The sequence below is a fragment of the Panthera tigris genome, chromosome B4, assembly GCF_018350195.1.
Source record: "Panthera tigris isolate Pti1 chromosome B4, P.tigris_Pti1_mat1.1, whole genome shotgun sequence".
Classification (NCBI taxonomy): domain Eukaryota; kingdom Metazoa; phylum Chordata; class Mammalia; order Carnivora; family Felidae; genus Panthera; species Panthera tigris.
Genome location: NC_056666.1, coordinates 118,665,498 through 118,687,419, shown reverse-complemented (window position 1 = coordinate 118,687,419; position 21,922 = coordinate 118,665,498). Strand labels below are relative to the sequence as shown.

Genomic DNA, 21,922 nt, shown 5'->3' with positions numbered 1-21,922 from the left:
ATGTGGGCACCACCACCAACTGGCTGGTGCCCAATGGTTGAGGGCACCGATGTCTAAAATATAGCACCATCTCTGCTTGCTGATGAAGTTGTCGGTGCCAATTATGCTGACTCCTTTTGTTCCCAATGTCCCAAAAATGTTCCATGATGCAGCTTTTTTACTGAAGCTTCTTCTTAAGGCTGATCCATTGGAGCTAGGCCAGGGCTTAGTCAGAGCACCAGATCCTGAAATCCATTCAGATTAATGCATTCCCTGTGACACTTGTCTATTGTCCTTTGAATCAAATACATATGCATTGGCCACCTTCTTTGAGCAGAAGAGTCTTTTGAGGACTCTGGATTCCTAATTGAAAGCACACTCGTGCAAGCCCAATCCTGCCAGTTTTCCATACATTCCCACACATGATAGATGAACACAGTCCTATTCAAACTGAAATCCATGCACACAGCTGTGGTCATCAAGCTGACAGATTCCCAGTCTATGTTAGAGAACAAGGAACATTCTATTTTGTGTTTCAGAAAATCATACAGAATCTGACCTCTTCTCATCACCTCTACTCCAGCTCCCTGTCCAAGCCAAGTAATGTCTTGCATTACTTCCAGAGCTTCCCAGCAGGTCTCCCTATTCCTACTCATGCCTCCCTGTGAACTATTCTCAACAAAGCAGCCAGAGTGACTCTACTGAAACAGAAGCTAAACCACGTTATGCATCTGCTCAAATTCTTGGACTGGCTACCTGTTTCTCTCCAAATGAAAGCCAAAGCTTTCCAAGTCCTTCAGAGCTGTACCTTCTCTGGCCCCTGATCACCTCTCTCTGACTTGCTCCCCCCTGCTCTCTTCCTGTACATGCTGCTCTCACCCCTTTGGTTTCCTTGATATTCCTTGAACAGGTACCAGTCTCACTCCTTCCTGAAGGTCTTTGCCTCACCTGTTTCCTCTACTTGGAATCTTCTCCCCCTAATTGCCAGCACAACCACTTTACCATCCTTAAATCTTTTTTCAAATCTTGCCTTGTGAGTGAAGCTTTCCCCAACCACCCTGTGTAATTCCACACCTTCCTTACTCCACAGACACTCCAACATATCCAATCCTCCTACTCTACTTTCTCTTTTTTCACAACACATCACTTATTGATTAATTTCCTTATTTATTATGTGTGTTAGTTATCTGTCTCCCCCACTAGAAGGTAAGCCCCATAAGGACTGGCACTTTTATATGTTTTGTTCATTGATGCATCCAGAACAGTACCTAGAATATAGTAGGAGGCTATAAGTGTCTGAGTGAATAAATGAATGAATAGATGAGTGGGTGGATGGATGGATAGATGGATAGATGGATAGATGGATAGATGGATAGATGGATGGACAGATGGATGAATGTATGGTAGGTCCCCAAATTTGTCATTCCTGTACTAATTTTTGGCCACCATGTCAATGATATCCTTTGTATTTCCTTACCCAGGCAGAACATAAGTTACTCATTTGTATACTGCTAACTTTGGTTTTATGGCACATTTATCTGTTTGAAGTATTTCAGTGGATGATGTTATTATGCATATGCCTGGAGGCTCTGAGAAAGGACATGGTTTTTAAATATCAAATAAATAGAATTGGTATTCAGAACATTCATTATTTTCTGAAAACTCAAGTTTGGGGAATTTTTTTTTGTTGAGATGAATAACATGCAAACAGTTTTCCTGACTGATAGTAGCATTTAAAATTTCTGTTTTAAGAGCAAAGCAGTGTGCTACATAACCATTAAATATCTACATGAATGTCAGAAGATATGTACCATCAGAGGAAAAAAAAGTGATTCTGTATCTTTTTCCAAATATAATTCATATCACTGGTGGAGCTTGAAAATGTGAATGATGGTGAGCATTGTTCAGCACCTTACTCTACTTGCAGTAAATCCCCTTCATCTTTAATCTGAGCTTTTGTTTCGTAGAAGAGCTTTGAAGCAAGGAAATACATCAAAATAAATAGTGATGTTTAACAAAAGTATCTAGGGTCAAAATTATCTCCACAAGGATTTTAGAAATGAAAAGATGGTTAAAAAAACATGTCCTTTCACTGAATTTTTAAAAAAGCTTTTACATAAAAACTTCAGAGTTTTAAAACTATTCAATGATATCATTCAACTCCATAACCATGTTTATGGTGTACTGAATGGTGGCTCTCTTGGTCTCTTCACCACAACCCCACAGATCTTACCTGGCGGATAACTGCCAGGTTGTTGGTGATGCTGCTGATAGCAGTTACTCGATGTGTGCATAGAGATGAAGCTGATGAGGCCAATGTCTGGCTGGCAGCACACACACTGCATGCAAAGCAATAAAGAGATAGTTGTGTAGTTGTTGCTATTGTTGCCATTGTTTTTTCCTAGCATGATTTGTAGAGGTTGTGTGTTTGGGAAGCTTCACTTCTTAAACTTGTGGTGAGTCCAGTGCCTTTGATCAATAGGGGTGCTAGGGGTGCCTGGGTGGTTCAGTCAGATAACCGCCCAACTTCTCCTCAAGTCATGATCTCACAGTTCGTGATTTTGAGCCCCATGTCAGGCTCTGTGCCTGGAGCTCAGGGCCTGGAGCCTGCTTCGGGATTCTGTCTCCCTCTCTCTGCCCCTCCCCAGCTCATGCTCGGGGTCTCTCTCTCTCTCTCTCTCTCTCTCTCTCTCTCTCTCTCTCTCAAAAATAAGTAAACATTAAAAAAAAAAATTTAATGGGCTGCCCCCTAACCCTGATGGCCAGAGGTAGGACTGGTCTGGCCAATAACATCATTCCCTGAAGTTCATTCCCTGGACAGCTCAGGGCCTGGAGCCTGCTTCGGATTCTGTCTCCCTCTCTCTCTGCCCCTCCCCAGCTCATGCTCGCTCTCTCTCTCTCTCTCTCTCAAAAATAAGTAAACATTAAAAAAAAATTTTTAATGGGCTGCCCCCTAACCCTGATGGCCAGAGGTAGGACTGGTCTGGCCAATAACATCATTCCCTGAAGTTCACCAGCCTACTATTCTGTGCTACTGGAAGTTGATCACCTCTGTGTCTTGAAAATGTTTTTTAATAACGCATACTTTGTTGTTCATTGCTTCACTTGCAGTTGAGTACACGGTCTAAGGTTTGTCAAAATAAGGGATACTTCAGGCCCTCTCTGGGAAAGACTAGTTTGCTTCTTTTATTCCTGAGATAGTAATCAAAGGGCGTTAAGAGACCATCCAAAGCACTTTACCTTTACTCCCCCAAAATGTGGTGCCAAGTAATATCCGGATATCACTCCTACACTGCTCCTGCCCTGTGCCTAAAGCAAGGAGTCTTCAATTGTCTGATTACTCAAGAGACCCCATGTTGGCAAGGCTTAGTTGCTGATGGGGAAAAATATAGACGCTACCATTACGTGCAACTATAAGTGCATGATGACCTCCAAATACAATTTGCTTACCTCTGAGGGTTTAAGTTTCTTCCTATTCTTCTATAGAAATTATGCCCATAACAGAGCCTGACTCTAAACAAAGAGACTGCAAGCCACAGATTTGTACGTGTTACATGTCTCCCTCACCTGCTGCATATGTACAACCAGAGACCTGCCACACCTCATTTCTTAACAATAGTCACAGTGTTTTAATTGTTTTGGTTCCCACAGAAGGAATCTCATTACATGGAGCACCCAGAGTCTCAAACTCCGTAAAGGATATTTTTCTGAAGATCTCCTAAAACCCCTCACAAATAAGATAACGTATGTGAGAGCACTTTGGGGTCTTCAAAGTCTCATATTGTTAGGTGACATTTTCATCATTAATAGTCCTATCCATTCTGCAGACGTATCTCTCCTAGCAAAGTTGCACTGCAATAGCACTTAGATGGCAATGGATAGACTTTTTTCCGGGGCCCTGTGGTCAGTGGATCTACCTTTCTCTTTCATGTTCAGTCAGTCTTTTAAGAGCCACTGATGAAACAGCACAGTGATGTCTAAGCCCAAGTCTCAAAGCCTATGGGAGATCTGATCCTCACACTACTTGATGGACCTGCATTTGGACTGGGCAGCACGCACCTGCTAGCCCTGCTTGTCCCGGTTTATTTTCAGGGCTGCTGTTAGTCTGAGTCTTGTGTAGCAGCAGGACAGAGCAAAAGAGGCTAGAACAAGGAGCAGGAATAGAGGGGGGCATTGGACGACATCAGTTGTCTGTATTACAAAAGTCGTATCAGGGAGTCTGTGAGTACAGGTGGGAAAAGAGAAGCCACAGTCCATTGTAGCTTCATAGGCAAGTTTAAGTCTCACTGAGACTGGTCCATTGGGGCTGTTGCAACCAGTATGTTTACATAAATGATGGTCAGGTTTGTGTGTTTGTTTCCAGGGATGACTGCCCCTGCCCATGGGAGGATCTTTACCAGTATTTCACATACAAGGATCCAGCTCTCACCAAGTCCAAGCCCTTACAACTGTTTTAACACAAAGATTATTAACCCCCAAATTACTCCAGCTATGCCTCTCATCCTATAATCTCCAAGAAAGGCCAGCAAAATCCCAAAGCAAAAGACAAGCCCTCTATGTCATCTCAATCTCCATAGCACCCTTGGACTTATATTCCCTTGTATTTCAGACCTTCCTCAACCCCGAGTCCTCATTTCTCACTTTTTTCCAATGCCTTTTCCTTGTGCTTTCTCAAACCTTCCATCTCCCTCCTTCTCTTTCCATGCAGACTCCATTTATATAATTCAAATAGCTCTGATTGCACTTTCTACTTTCTCATCTCTAACCTATACCTCAACCCAGGGCAGCCTAGCCTCAGGCTAGATCCCATGAACCCTTCTCCGTCCTCATCTTAGTAGACCTTTCTGCAGCATTCCATCACTGCTGACTATACCTTCTTTGAAACTAAATTTCCCCCACTTTCCTTCTTGTCTTGACTATTCCTTTTTTGGCCTCCTGAGTATACTTCTTATCTTTCACTTTGCAAGTGTTGGTTTGTCCTCACACCACTTCTCTTCTCACACTACACACCCTCTGCGGTCTCATCCATGCATGATTTCAGCTCCCACTTACGGCAAAAATAACTAAGATTTATTGAGTGTTTCTGTGTGCCAAGTACGGTGCTAAACTCTACTTGCATTGTTTCACTGAATGCCTATGACTACCCCCAGAGGTAGATGTTAATTTTATCTCTCACATTACTAATCAGAAAACGGATGCTAGGGAAGATTGAGTAGCTTACTCAAGGTCATACGGCTAATAAGTGGAGGAGCCAAGACACCCACCTATACTCTTATGAGGCCCAAAGTTACGTCTCCTCAGACTTCTCCCCCAAATTTAGAGCACAATTCCACAGCATCTATAATTTCTCATATCTCAGAATCATGCATGTCACCTCAGTCTATTTTCTTCTCTTTCTCAGCTAGTAACATCACCATGTACCCAGATACAAGGTGTCAAAGCTAGATACTTGAGGTTTTCCCACAACTTCCCCCTCTTATCGCTTGCATAGTTTATCACAAAGGGATGACAGTGTGATTGACAAAAAGATGCCAACAAACACAGTAAAAGGAAATGAGGTTTCTTTTAATGGCAACGGATGTTAAAATTAATGGCTTCACAAAACAAGAGACAGTGCAACATACTGTCAAATGGAAGTATAGGCTTCCTTAAATGTTATGTATGAAATTCCCTTATTTTCAATTCTGTTTGTATTAGAGGAAAGGCTAAGCTGCTAGAATAGAAACTCCATAATGTAGTGGTTTAAAGAATAGAACATTTACTTCTCCCACGTAACAATCTTGAAGTAAGCAGTCCAGGTTTACAAGTTGGCTCTGCTCTATGCAATTCTTGAAGAACCCAGGACCCTCCATCTGTTGCTCTGTCATCCTCTAAAGCACTGCTACTCAAAGTATGGTCCACGGACTGACAGCATTAGCATTACTGGAAGCTTGTTAGAAATACAGAATCTCAAATTCTCCATCCAACCTATTGAATTAGAACCTGAATGTTAACAAGATTTCCCACATGATTCTTTTGTATATTAAGGTTTGAGAAGCATTTCCCAAACTCTAGGGTATTACTTTGCCTGTATAGTCAAAGCTGGGCTACAGACACTTTATGTTCCAGCTCATGGGAAGACAAAAAAAAAAAGGCAACTCTAGAGCAAGGATCCTATCTTTTAGATTGAAGGTGACCTGGAAGCTTCTTTCACTGCTGACTCCAATTTCTGTCCCAGCTTAGATTTTCCCCACACTTTGGGATTCAATGTGTTGAATCAGATGGCCTTGCTGTGACCCTCTGTTAGGAATGCCTACTGCCTACCCACCATTCTGCCTCTCAGATTACAGACTGTGCCTAGCTCCCATTCATATTCAGCAGTTCTGCAGGCCTGGCAGCTACTGGAGCTGTCTCTGTCTAGCTCTGTCCTGCCAGATGTTCCTGCTGGAAAAAGAGTCACAGTGCTCCTTGTGGATGCTTCTGGCGACTCATGAAACAAGTATGGATGCCATCTTATCTTTAGCCTAAATGTCCTGTGTTGTCTTTTTTATTTTATTTTATTTTTTTTAGTTTTGCCTTTGGGCTTCTTTTTTTCTTTACTGGATAAATAAATCTGACACTAATTTGACATTAACTTACAAAATATAGAATTGCAAGATTTCGGAATTATGTAGGAACTTTGAGATCATTTGCCCAACACCATCATTTTATGGATGAGAATGCTGAAGCTTGGAGAGGTGAGGTAACTTGCCCTCAGTTACACAGCTTGTTAATAGAAGATTTGAGATGCTGGGCTATGGAAACAAAGCCCAGTGCATTTTGTAACACAGCATATTACCTGTAATCGGGTCTTGGTTTGTAATCATTTTAAGTAGTTGTGCAACATTAATGTTAGGCATAAATATAGCCCTCATTTTCATAATATGTAGTACAAAATACAAATCTCCTTTACAAGTGGACTCCATGCCACTAAAGTTAATTTGTCACTTAATCTTCATGTGTTCATTAAATCACTTAATTTAATAAACATTTGGCAAATACCTGATATGTATGAGATGCTCCACTAGGCACATAAAAGACGACAAAATGGCTAAGACCTCGTTTCTTCATCAAAAGGGTGACAGTCTAATGAAGAAGATGGATGCTCACATCTCTAGCTATAATGGAATTATATGAAAATTACTGCAAAAATCTTGGGGAAGATATGATTAATTTTGACTTGGGAGTAGGAGTAGCATTGGAGAAGCCTTCACAGAAGAAGCAATATTTAAATAAGACCTTTTAAGAATGGATAGAATTTCAACAGGAGAACAGAGGAGAAACAGTATTCCTGGCAGAGGGAATGGCTTGAGCAAAGGTACAGAGGTATGTGAGCTATAAAATGGATTATGCCCCCCAAAATCATACTCCTAAGATCCAGAATTACTGAGTTTTGGATTAGTAAAGCTGCAGGACATAGATGTTTACTAGATGACAGCCAGAAAGCTTGGGAAGGATGTTGATGTTAGCTCAGTTCTGCATCCCTGGTCTTTCTCAGTCTCATGGAGATGACTTTGGACTCGTAAATTAAACAATTTGGATCACTTTATGTGTCATCTTGGCTAGGCCATGATATCCAGATGTTTGGTCAAATTCCAGCCTACATGTCACCATGAAAGCGTTAGTTAGATGAAATAAACATTTAAATCAGTGGGCTCTGAGTAAAGCAGACTGCCCTCCATTATATGGAGGGACTCCGTCCAATCAACTGAATGCCTTACAAGAACCAAGACTGAGGTCTTCCACAGAAAAAGAGGGAATTCTGCTTCCAGACTGTTTTCAGGCTTGGGCTGCAACATCAGCTCTTCCCGGGTCTCCAGTCTGACAGCCTGCCTGCAGATCTCAGACTTGCCAGATTTCAAACTTGTGCATGTGTGTATACACATCCTATTAGCTCTATTTGGAGAACCCTGGCTCATATAAATACCAAGGATTTTGAAATTTAAAAATGACTGTATTAGTTTTCCCTTACATGTCAAAATTTCAAAGCTTTACAGCAACGAAAAAATACATTTATTTTTCTTACAAGTTTGTAGGGCAGCTGTAGTTCATCTAACTTCAGCTGGGTTTGCCCAAACTCTAGTGACCCAGGGTAGACTCTAAGCTCTGGGTTACATTTAGGTTTGCTCCACAAGTCTTCATCTTTCTCCTGGGACCAGCAGTTATGTGACTGCTCAGCCACTTGTTATTCTTATACTAGAGCATAAAAACACAAAAGGAGGAGTAGATCACAGAATTACAGAGCCTTCCTTACCTATAAATTGTCACACTGACACTTCTACCTGTACCATTGGCCAAGCAAGTACATGGCCAACATCAGTGGATGGAGAAGTGACTCCAATCACAGTGGATACAATGCAGATCCCTTGGCAAAGGGCACAGAGGCATAATTCTAATACAGGAAGAAAGTGAGGAATTATAAATAACAATTCAATCTACTTGAGTGGCTTTGTTAGATGCATTTCTGAAAAGTAGCTATCTGCTGGGGGAAGGCAGAGTATAAAGAGGTTAGCAGGCATAAACCCTTTTTAAAACAAGATAGGAAAGGAATGAAGTGAGGGAAAGAGAGGGATGACAGAGGAAAGAAGAATCTTGATTAGAAGTTGAAAGGATTAGCAGCCAAAGGATTCAATATTATGCAGTTTCAAAGCATAGGCTAAAAAACACACACAAATAAATAAATAAAAATAAGCACGAACCTAATTTAGAGCAGTGGTGAGGAAAGAAAACTGAGCTATTGAAGACGTATTATATTCAAAGTACTGTGATAGGCAATTTACATGCCCTATATCATATAATCTTTACAACAACACTTGAAGTAGATATTATTGTCAGGTTCCAAAGTCCACTTTGGAAGGAGGGAACTAAAATCAAATTTATGAGACTTGTTGCCTAATTAAATATGATAGTAAAACAGAAAGAGGAAAGTAAGATGACTCCTGAGCATCTACTTGAGAAATGGTGTAATACTTCCCCCCTAACTGAGATTGGAATCTGAGAGGGAGGGCCGGTTGTGAGCTGAAGTAGATACATTTTTGACTTGTGTTATGTGATAGCTATAGGCCCTCTATGTGAGAAATCCTGCAAATTTTTGGAAATTTGTATCTTCAAGCTCAAGAAGAGAAACCAATCCTGAAGAAACACTATAGAAATAGAGGCCAAAGCATTCCAAGCATGGAAAATAATATTAGCAAAAATACAAAAGTGTCTTGCACATGTTCATGGCATGGCTAGCAACTTAATATACTGTTTAGGGTACACATGGCAGAGTAGTATGGGATTAATTTGAAAACAAAAGTTTGTACTTGATCGCAATTGTCCTAGAATTCTGGAATAGGACATTTGCATTTTTACCGAGAAGGAGGCACTATAGGTTTTTGTGCAAGCGTTGACTTAAAAGCCTGGCTTTTTGGAAAACTGATGCAGCAGCATGATATAAGCTAAACCAAAAGTGGGAGGCCACGTGGAAGGCTCTTGCGTTAGTTTTTGTAAGCACTAACAAGAACCTAAACAGGGTAGTGACAGTAGGAACAGAAATGAAGGAACAGATGGAAGAATTGCTTCTAAAGAAATTATTGTGCAGCACAGTAACCACTCTGCATACCATTAAATACGTGTCAAGTTAATTTTGTAACTTCATTTGGCTCTAATGCTTTCCTCTATTCAGGTATGCAGAGCCTTCATAATTGATTGGTCATCTGTTTATATACTTTCTAATTAAGAGTTATTAATTTCCCTGAGGGAGAGACTATGACTGTTTTGTTCTGTACTGTTCCACAACATTCATCAGAACAGACACTGACTAAATATTTATCAAGTCAGTGGCTGGATCAACGCTGCCCCCGTACACATCAGCATGTTCATCTCCAGGTTCTCTTCACTCTTGCTCTCTACCTTGTTCCCATCTCCCATTCTCCCACCAAACACGTTCCTCCCTCTCACCTCCTTTAGGTTGCTCAGGGAGAACTCGCCTCACGGGAGTAACCAGATTACTTAGCAGTCTGCGTTTAGTCAGATACTGATATGATTTATTTTTTTTTCAATCCTACCTTCAACCAAGTTCAGCTGTTCTGTCATTTTTAATGTCATTCAGACATATCCAATAACTTTCCAGTCATGTAAAATATTGAAAACTCAGTCCCAATCCACTTAAGCCTCTAATATTATTCCCTTTGACCTTCCCCTTCCCAAGTTTAGGCTTACCCCAAGGGACTGGTACTCTTTTCTGATTCTAAATTTGCTGCCACTGGGGCAAGAAGGAGGGATTGGAGGGGAAAACAAACTTTTTTTACACTAATAGGGTTTGCTTTGAAGAGGTCTAGTTGGTATCCCCACCACCACTCTTTGGCCAACTCTGATCATCAACCAACCTCTGTGTAGCAGATGACAAGTAATTGCTCTCTCAAAGGAGTAGTGTGTGGTGTGTGTGTGTGTGTGTGTGTGTGTGTGTGTGGTGTGTGTGTGTGTGTGTGTGTGTGTGTGTGTGTGTGCACACGCGCTGAGTTCTCTGGTATGGGACATCTGACTCCACCCCAGACTGATTCAAGGCTTCCTAAGTTTATCCCCTGTATCTGCTACTGGGGTCATCAGATCCTGGATGGCTAACAGTAAAAACTTTGCCAAGCTGCTAATTTCAACTCCAATGAGCTTCTCTTCCTTGCTTCTTGCCCTTTCTCCAGTTATTTCCTTCTGTCAACTGGGACAGTCAGGGAGTTTCCTAAGCTGCAGTGAGTAATCAGCATAGTAGCATTGGATCAACTACCTCTTAATAAGTACTGGAGAATATCCCTAGCCCAATGTTTTTATAACTCTATAGAATATGAGGTACTTAATACTTTGTGCCTCTGCTTTGGATCCTAATCTTCAATTTTAAACATACACAACATTCAGTTATTTGCAACTGCCACTAAACTTCATTTTACAAACCCTGAGTTGTCATTTACATTTGTAGCTACTGCATAATAAACATTGTGTTAAGTGTTACTGAACAAACATTCAGTGAGTAGTTAAACTGGGTCAGTCCAATGTACAAGTGACATACAAAAAGCCTGATGCAGTTCAGACTGTCATGCAAATGATGAGTTACACCATAACTCCCAATAGAGGACATTTAAGCCTCAAAATGGAAAATAGATTGGGAACTATAGGAAAGAGGAAAGGAGAAAAAGTAATTTAAAAATGATGGAGTAAACATAATCCCAGAAGAATAAGAGAGAAAAAGGCAGAAGAAATCCTTAAAAATATAATTGCCTTGACTTTTGATTGAGCTTGTCCAGAAGGAAAATAAGCTACAAGTTCTATTTGGCATATATGTGGGGAATTTAAATATGGACTGTATATTAGGTAATATAACTTTATCAATGATAAACTTCTTGAGTGTGATGCTACTATGGCTATGTAGGAGCATGCCCTTATTCTTGGAAGATGCATACTGAAGCATCAAGGGGTGAAGTTTCATGATGTCTGCAAATAGTGTTAGGGGAAAAAACATCTTTCTAATGGTTCACCTAAAACAAAGTGTGTTGTGTGCATGTGAATGAGGAAGTGGGTGTAGAGAAAAAGGTAGAAACCAAATGTGGCAAAACGTTAACCTTAGGTGACTCCGGGTCCAGAATGTTCTGGAAAACACGGAAATGCTCCTCCAGGCTCTGTCATCAAGGAAGGACTTGCCCAGCAGCAGGGAGAGTGGTCAGCAGACAGCCTCCAGCTGTCAGCATCTGCAGGGTCTGCCTCTGCTATGGAGAGCAGCCTTGCTAGAGTCATGGTTGTCCCATGGCAGCCATATCCAGCTGAATGATGGGGCACAAAGGCTGCCCAGCACATGACCTCGAATAACATGACCTATGCCACAGAGGCTTCGCCAGGACCCATCACAATCCGTCTCCTCTTCTGCCCAACTCTGCTTCTCATCCCTCGTTTTCACAGGTGTTGATCCCTAATGAACACCTTGAATCCAAAAAAAACAAATGGAAGAGTGAGAAGAATCTCCAAAATGAGAATGCTGCATAGTGACAGAAAGCCTACCATGTTTAGGATTAAAATCTGAATCCCTGACAGCCAGACTAATCTTTTCTCTGCTAACAAATCAGAATCATCTAGATTTCCATTAATATTTATCTCCTTGAATCTGAAGGGAGAGGAAAACCTATGTATTTTGCCCAGTTTGCTATTCCCGTCATGAATTTCACTGAAGGATCACATCCGGTTGCTGAAGCACCACCTGTCCATAATAGCTGAAGTATTAGATACACCGCATGGCATCCAGAGCAACGCCAAGCCTTAGAAGTGAGTTACTTCAAAATCCAAGAACCACAAATTCAACTAAAATTCCAAATAAAAGCCAAAAGACTAGAATAATCATACAAAATTTTAAACCCAGAAGTTTCTCTTGCTTAAATTACTTTCACACTCCAATTTAAACTGAGAAACATTATGCTGCTGTCACACTTCTTTGTTCTCCTAAAGAAAAAAAAAATCTGTATATAGCTGACAAAAAATAGGAACCTGTCTGCCAGCAAGTTCTCTATTCATGTCTAACATACTGTAGAGTCTATGCAGAACACATGGTCTCTAAACACCCAAAAGCCTCTTCTTCACTGCTTCACACGGCAGTATGTTTCTCCAGCGTGTTTGCACTACCTACAATACATGTCTTGCATAAGCATGAATTCCTTTGGATGTTTAAGTCATGCATTATTTTCACATGCTTTGATGTTATACATATGAGAATTATCATCTACATTTTGGGAGCACAGTTTCTTGTGCCTTCAGCATTGAATTTAATACTGCTCAACTGACATGATTTTAAATTCCATCCAACAGAATGTCAATAATGTTTATAACAGAAATTTGACATATTTTGTTTTCTCAAATAGGGAGTGGAGATAGCAACTACATTAGAAATTTCTGGGTGCAGTTTTGAAAACTAATTCAGCGTGAAAATTATCAATGACTTAGAATTGTGCATAAAGTATTTTGGTTTTCCTTATTTTCTTATCCAAAAAGATCTGTTGCTTCACATCAGATGAATTTCCAAGTGGCAAAATCCATTGTTTGATGGAACACAAAGTAACCTAATCCTAATGTGATTTTTTAAATTACAGATGAGACCCATTGGCCATGATGGCTATCATCCCACTTCTGTCGCTGAGTGGCTGGATTCCATTGAACTAGGTGACTACACCAAAGCCTTTCTAATTAATGGCTACACATCGATGGACCTGTTGAAAAAAATCTGGGAGGTTGAACTTATTAACGTAAGTTGGTCTCTTAAAGACACCTTCTCATTCACCCTTTGTAAATGAAATTCCTGTTGTAGGTGGGTAATTTTTTCTTTCTTTGTTGCTGTTTGGACATCCATCAAGAATTTGCAGATATGCCTTCTGCTTTAAATGTATTCAAGCCCAAAGAGATCAACTAGGTCTGCATAAATAGTTTTAATGCTGATACTTTACTCATTTCATTTTTACTGCTCTTTTATTTCTAATGGCATCAAGGAATGAAAGAAATGAAGAGGTAACATGTAATTATCCTGCCTTCACATTATATTTGGCATCGTGAACATTTCTTTGCTAAAGGCAGTGAAAAATCATTTAATCTTTTAGAGAATTTCTTAGATTTAAATTTTATATTCTAAAACTGAAGAAAAACACTCATAAACTGAAAGATAAAGCATATAAATACCTAATCATTCAAAAGAGATTTTTTTGTACTCTTTATACCACTTTCTCTCCAAAAGTCCAGTCTCCACGTATTTCATGTCATTAATTATTTTAAATGATCGTTATTAGTAGTAACTAAGTAACTAATTATTCTTTGCTTTTAAAAGTCTGTTTTAAAAATAATATCTTTTCTAGAACATCCACTAAAAACTATTCTTTAATCCAAAAATCACTTTAAATGGACAAATTCTTGGCTGCTTCTTCCAATTTGCCATCAGCTCCTCTTTGCTTTCTGTCCTTACTCCCTCACAAAAGCTATCATTATTTCAGAAGAAACCCATTGTCTGACTAAAAGCCTCTGATTAATTTTGTTCTTAGTCTGTGTGGCAACACAGTGGAACTAACAGAAACTGTATTGCATTTTAGTTGCATCAAGAAGATTTCAGTTCTCCACTGAGAATCCAATATTCATTTGATGACTACTCTTAGCCATTTGTTAAAGGGGCACCTTCCATAGATCAAACAAACATGTTTCCAATTAAGTGACATTCTAGTCAATGATAATGATACAACTTGATAAATATCTCTATATATCGTCTTCTGAATACTGTTGTTCCCCACTGAAGAACAAATACTTAGATAGCACATGAGTCACTCACTTAACTGGCATTAGCAGTAATCCCTCATTGAAAAGAAGGGATTCCAATAGAACTCTATTATAAAATGTCTTCTTTGTAGCAAGGATCACTGAAGCAGGTTGATAAGTCTCTCAAAATCCAAATGCCGGGGCTAATATTTAAGATGTGAGCTTGAACCACACGTTTCCCAGTGCTGGGAGTGCCAGCAGCCTAGGCATCCTTGTTCAATCACTGTGTCCCTTGAGGATGGCTACAATGACCGTGGGTCAGTGGTGCTCTGAGGCCCCAGGTTTGATGTCAGGGCTCAGAGATTGATCCACCACCACCCATACACCAGCCAACCTTAAGCTGGGACAGAATAATAGCCTTTTCCACCCATACAGAGTCTTTAAGTATTTTCCCTTTGGTTACATTTGCTGTAATACAGTCTGACTTCAATCTGGGGACAAGTGCCTGTCACAAGCATTGTATCAGAATTGGACAACATAGTCACTGTGTCTTAGCTCTTGAGGCCAGTTCTTTAGGCCTGGAGTGCATCTGCATCTGACACCAACCCAGTATATTTTCCTTAAGCTGATGGAATTTAAAGTTTACGACATCTATATGGGCAAGTTCATCCCTTGATGAGGAGGCTACGCAAGTCATTTAATTCCATCGATATTTTTATTATAAACAAAAATTGGTCTGCACCTTTAGACTTGGAAATCAGAGAACAAAATTTTTATGCTCACTGGTACTGCTACAAGGGTAGTTCATTTGATGGTTCAGGGTTGTTGGGTTTTCAAATGAAAGAAAGTCACAATGTGTGCCTTCTGGCTTACAAAGCTTTGGTCTCAAATTAAAGACTTTAATTTATCCCAAATAATGAGGGAAGACATCCAAATATAAAATAATCACATATATAATATATGGGCCCAGTAATTCTATATTAAGTATCCATAATTTGTGGTTTTCTAGCCTGAAGAGAATGTGCAGTTACTTTGATTTAGAGCACAGCTTTTTAGAGAAATTCACATCCTGAATCTTTGTAATGAGTGGTTCATTTTAAGGAAACCAAATGACTTCAATAACTATTGTTGTGTATAAAGTGAAGAGAAAAGTGCAAGGGTAGGCTGTCTTTGATACAGAGGTCTGTTGGTGGAGGGGAGGAGAGGAAAGGGAGGGGAGACTGGCTGCTGCTATAATTACAAATACCTTCAGCATCATTGAATCGTATCGATTAAGCCTCCAATGCCACATGGTATTTTGCTTGATATTTGAAAACAGTAACTCAGTGAGTATAAGTTTATTTGAAGTATTTCCATGAAAAAATGAAAACTATACAAAATTGTGATTTGAAAACTACAAATACATTTGAAATTGTAATCTTTCAAAAAGACCCCAAAGATCTTTCTTTTGGCAGAGTGCATTATTGCCTTTGAAAAACAAGGTTTTTTGAATAATCTATAGAAGATTTTGGTCACAACACCACCCAAAGTATAGGGATGAGAGAGTAGTGGAAATCCTATTTCTTAATATCAGCATTCTCAGTAGTGGGAATCAAGCACAAAGAAACTTTTAAGACGTAAGGTTTTACAAGCCCATGTGTGTCTAGACTTAGAGAATTGAGCAGATGCCAATAATTCTTCCTTTTATTACCTAATCTATGCTTCCTATTCAGAAGCTGTTTGATTAATAGCTCTGTTTTGTCTGTGTCTGCTACTATCATTAATAACATCATTAATACTACTTTTACTTTTGTATTGATATTTTCATGTTCTAAGAATATACGGAGACAATTGTCAGGCAAATTGTTCCCTCTGCAGATGCTAGTGGGATAAATCTCTACCTTGAATTATAGTCTTCTCCAAAGGCTTGTTTAAGAGAGCTAAAAACTTGTTAACAGTGCTTAAGTACATGAATTTTCTTTACTCAGAAGGTCACTCAGGCCTTGCACAAGTTATTACCAAGTGTACACAACAGTTCCTACTGCTATTGATAACCTCGACAACTCTACATGGCGGGGGAGGGGGGTTAGATAAAAGGACTACATATTTCCTCCATGAAATATGTATGGATAATTATGAAATTAATCCATTTCCTAAACAAAAAAAAGTATTGCAATTATGAAAAACAACATTAACTTATTTTACCACTGTGTACCTACTAAAGAGATTTGGTTAGATGAAATAAATTTTAACACTGCCCAATTTATTAATGTGTAGGGGCGCCTCAGTAGGTTAAGTGTCCAACTCTTGATTTCAGCTCAGGTCATGATCTCAAGGGTTGTAAGATCAAGCCCTGCATAGGGCTCTGTGATGGGCATGGAGCCTGCTTAAGTTTCTCTCTCCCTGATCTTCTACCCCTGCCCTGCTCATGTGTACACTCACTCTCTAAAAAAAAATTAAAATTAAAAATTAAATGTATTAATGTGTGAATTTCAGTGCAGAACGTGTAATTCATTTCTTTCCATTGGCTTTATCATTATTTACTAAGGAAATAATTCTAACCCATGCTTATGATACCCTACAATATTGATAATGATAAAAGTACCCATCAAAAAAATGAATAAATAAAATTCAGCTTTAGAGCATTTTTAATTCTCTGCTCAGAAGTACAAGAATAGCTTTAAAAATCTAACTACAGTGGTTGTGTTTTTTTTATTTTTTTTATTTTTTTTAATATATGAAATTTATTGCCAAATTGGTTTCCATACAACACCCAGTGCTCATCCCAAAAGATGCCCTCTTCAATACCCATCACCTACCCTCCCACCCCCCATCAACCCTCAGTTTGTTCTCAGTTTTTAAGAGTCTCTTATGCTTTGGCTCTCTCCCACTCTAACCTCTTTTTTTTTTCCTTCCCCTCCCCCATGGGTTTCTGTTAAGTTTCTCAGGATCCACAGAAGAGTGAAAACATATAGTATCTGTCTTTCTCTGTATGGCTTATTTCACTTAGCATCACACTCTCCAGTTCCATCCACGTTGCTACAAAGGGCCATATTCCATTCTTTCTCATTGCCACGTAGTACTCCATTGTGTATATAAACCACAATTTCTTTATCCATTCATCAGGTGATGGACATTTAGGCTCTTTCCACAATTTGGCTATTGTTGAGAGTGCTGCTATAAACATTGGGGTACAAGTGCCCCTATGCATCAGTACTCCTGTATCCCTTGGGTAAATTCCTAACAGTGCTACTGCTGGGTCACAAGGTAGGTCTATTTTTAATTTTTTGAAGAACCTCCAGACTGTTTTCCAGAGTGGCTGCACCAGTTTGCATTCCCACCAACAGTGCAAGAGGGTTCCCATTTCTCCACATCCTCTCCAGCATCTATAGTCTCCCGATTTGTTCATTTTGGCCACTCTGACTGGCGTGAGGTGATATCTGAGTGTGGTTTTGATTTGTATTTCCCTGATGAGGAGCGACGTTGAACATCTTTTCATGTGCCTGTTGGCCATCCGGATGTCTTCTTTAGAGAAGTGTCTATTCATGTTTTCTGCCCATTTCTTCACTGGATAATTTGTTTTTCGGGTGTGGAGTTTGGTGAGCTCTTTATAGATTTTGGATACTAGCCCTTTGTCCGATATGTCATTTGCAAATATCTTTTCCCATTCCGTTGGTTGCCTTTTAGTTTTGTTGATTGTTTCTTTTGCTGTGCAGAAGCTTTTTATCTTCATGAGGTCCCAATAGTTCATTTTGCCTTTAATTCCTTTGCCTTTGGAGATGTGTCAAGTAAGAAATTGCTGCGGCTGAGGTCAGAGAGGTCTTTTCCTGCTTTCTCCTCTACGGTTTTGATGGTTTCCTGTCTCACATTCAGGTCCTTTATCCCAGTGGTTGTGTTTTAAATACCTTTGGGTAGAATCAAAATAATTCAGGTAGCAATACCCATATGTGTCTCTTGAAAATCATTTGACTTATTTTTACAGCAGTAACTTGATTAGAAGATCATTTGCTTCTTGCGTAGTAGCTGCTGAAACTATACTTTAATCATGCTTTTATTTAGGACTGTCAGATTTTTGTTTGTTCAGTTTTTTGGTTTTGGGTTTTGTTTTTGTTTTTGTTGCAGCGTTGTTGATTTAATTTCTACTTTTCCAGGGAAATTTTGTAATAATCTAATCACTTGGAGATATACTAAGAATTTTTTAAATTTCATATTCTAATTTTGTGTTAAATCTTTACTTTGGTGACTTAACTTGTTTTAAATGCTATAGAAATATAGTCCCATCAGTATCAAATTTAGACTCATTACTTACTTTGATGTTTTTATTTCATGATCAGCATTATAAACTCTCACTCCTTTCTATCCTACCCTTATTTCTATAACTGCACTTAAATTACTCTTTGAAAGTCTTTTTTGCATCGTATGAGTGTGTGTGTTTCTGTCTGTGTACATGTATTGGGTAAAGGCAAATGGTAACTTATACTCCCAACCAAGAAGAATAATCAGCAAATTCATAAATTGAAGGCGATGTAAGGGGAAGATAAATGTTATAATTCCATTTCCAAACAAATTATTTTAAGTAAAAGGTTATGTCTTCACTATAAGACATTAATCAATGAGAAAAATATTCATATTTCCACACCAGGGAGGCTACATTATTAAACACTTCAAATGTTAACAACTTTAATCAAAGCCAAAGGCTTTAAACTAAATAACTGGATATGAGTATTCAAGTGTAGAACAAATTTTGCAAATTCTCTGTGGATTTAATATTTCACTTACACCCATATATAGTACAGCTTGCTCTTCACAAGACTTCAGGACAGCTAGCTTCAGACTTTATCAGGTCCGTATCGGACAAAGCTCATGAGCTCTATTACTCTTACTCCCTGCATCTAAACTGCAAGCTCTTCTAGGAATTCTCTGGAAGCTTCCCTCATTTGGCTCAAGTTTTGGAAAAAGCACCCTTTTCCCTTCCATACATGAGAGGAATAATCGTCTCCCAAATAAATACCCCCGTTCCAGTGGTTTTTAGCCCTTTCATATATGGCCTGGGGGTGGTGATGCGCTATTCTGGCATTATTGGCTCCACTACCTTTCAGCATATTTTGCATATCTGCACCTATTATGCTGCTTTCAACTTTAGAGGCTTGCTCTACACTCAGATTGAATTATACTACAGTAGAATACACTTAAATGTTAAAACTTCACTGGAAGCAATATAGCTTTTGTTTTGAATTCAAAGTAAATTTACAAACTTGCAGTCCCTCGGGGTCAATATTATGGAAAAGGCACTACTGAAGTGTTGATGTCAGAATTAGTAAAACACACACACACACACACACACACACACACACACACACACTCAGAGAGAGAGAGAGAGAGAGAGAGAGAGAAACTAAACAAGGTATTTGGGCCTGAAGAGAGCACTCAGCAAACAAATGAATTTCATGAAGAACTAAAACCCTCTGATCATAGCCATTTATGAACCACCTCTGTACAAAAAAGAAAATTATGTTCTATCTAGAAATGTCTACTGTAAAAAAAGTTATTTTAGTGGACAACTGTTGTTTTTTCCCCACCCAGATTTCATTCACTCTTCTGATTAAAATCAAAACATTCCTAATTTCCTCCAAAGGAGCTTCCTATAGCCTTCCACATTCCACGCCTGAACCTATGACCTAAGCCAAGCTCAGCATCCCAGCCTTTCCCCCACTCTCATCTCATGGGCTGCAAAGTATTCTCTTCATTAGGACCATTATTAATTCTTCATAATTTGGGGGTCCCGTGAAATATGAAAATAGGGGACCCGTTGTTCAAAACTTAGTTGAAACTTTTAACACAATGACAGCAGAACATTAAGCCAAGCACAGACTCCTTGGAAGAACAGGCTCTTGTGTAATCTCACAGGTCACACACCCACAAAGCCATTCCTGCTCTTCATTCCTTTGTTTTATAACTATATTTCCATCTGCTGTCATTCTCCTTCTACCCGAACACCTTCCTTTAACATTTTTTATTCTGTGGGACTGCTGGTAGAAAGACTTTATTTTGCCTTTATTTTGAAGAACTGTTTTTGCTGAATATAGAATTTTAGAGTAACAGTATTTTAGAGATGTAGACCCACCATCCTCTCTCCTGCATTATTTGTGACGAGACATCTGCTGTTATCCTTTCTTTTTTCGGTTTTGTTGTTGTTGCTGTTCCTCTGTATATAACTTGTCTTTTTTTCCCTCTGACTGCACTTAATGGTGTTCTCTTTATTACTGGTTTTGAAAAATTTGATTATGATATATCTTGATGTACTGTTTCTCATGTTTCTTGTATGTAAAATTTTTTTTTTGAGCTTTTAGATATGAGGTCTATAGTTTTCACTAACTTTGGAAATTTTGGGGTCATTCTCTTTTTAATTTTTTTGGTTTCCCCTTAAATTCTTGTATTTCTCCTTTTCCCTTCAAGTTTTCAAAACGTTTTTTATGGAAGTATAACATACACACAAAAATCCATATACTGTATGTCATTGTATTTTTGCCAAAAATTTACACACATGTAACTAGTACCCAGAACAAGAACTTGAAAATTACCAGCATCCAAAAGGCCCCTCATGGCCCTTTCTAGTCACTAATTTCCCCACAGTCCCCTAAGGCAACTACCCTCCTTACTTTTTAAAAAAATTTTTTTAACATTTTTATTTATTTTTGAGAGACCGAGATAGAGAGCAAGCAGGGAAGAGGGGCAGAGAGAGAGAGGGAGACACAGAATCCAAAGCAGGCTCCAGGCTCTGAGCTATCAGCACAGAGCCTGATGCAGGGCTCGAACTCACAAACCATGAGATCATGACCTGAGCTGAAGTCTGACAGTTAACTGACTGAGCCACCCAGGCACCCCTACCCTCCTTACTTTTAACAGCAGAGTTCAGTTTGCTTCATTTTGTATGGTGTGTTCTCGCATGGAGCTTCTTCGTTTATATCACATGGCACATAGTTGTGGGACTATTTATTCTCTCTCATTGCTGTGTAATATCCTGAACTTTTTACAGCGTTATTGATATGTAATCCATATATCATACAGTTTCCTCATTTATAGTGTAAAATTCGATCATTTTTAGTATATTCACAGTTATGCAACCATCCCCACAGTCATTTTTGCTGTAGTCAAAAACACATAGAATTTGCCATGTTAACCATTTTTGAGTATAAGTACAGTGGTTTATGCACATTGTTGTGTAACAGATCTCTAGAATTTTCATCTTGTGAAACTGAGACTATATCCATTGAACAAAAATTCCCCTATTCTTTCTCTCCCCATGCCTTGCAACCACTATTCTATTTTCTGTTTCTAAGAGTTTGACTACTACATCAGAGAACCTCACATAAGTAAAATCATGCAGTATTTGTCTTTTTGTGACTTAATTCCCTCAAAGTTCATCCATGTTATGGCATATAACAGGATTTCCTTCTTTTTAAGGCTGAATAATATTCCATTGCATGTATATACCACATTTTCTTTATGCATTCATCTGTTGGCAGACATTTAGTTTCTTCCACCTCTTGAATATTATGGATAATGTCTCAATGAACATCAGTGTGCTAATATCTCCTTGAGATCCTGTTTGTAATTCTTTTGGATATACACCTGGAAGTTGGATTGCTGGGTCATATGTAATTCTATTTTTAAATTTTTGTAGACCATCCATACTGTT

At 39.0% G+C, this 21,922-nt stretch overlaps 1 protein-coding gene across 22 annotated transcripts in view; it reads left to right on the top strand.

Annotated features, from left to right (window-relative positions):
• Nucleotides 1-21,922, top strand: part of ANKS1B (ankyrin repeat and sterile alpha motif domain containing 1B) — a 1,065,991-nt gene that overhangs the window by 768,073 nt on the left and 275,996 nt on the right. For 21 of the 22 annotated variants that reach the window (XM_042992986.1, XM_042992985.1, XM_042992982.1 and 18 more), the window contains one exon: nucleotides 13,101-13,253. In XM_042992986.1, coding sequence (XP_042848920.1) covers nucleotides 13,101-13,253 — 153 coding nt within the window. Of the gene's footprint in view, nucleotides 1-12,142; nucleotides 12,283-13,100; nucleotides 13,254-21,922 lie in introns of those variants that run through there. The other variant, XM_042993000.1, reaches the window with a different exon arrangement.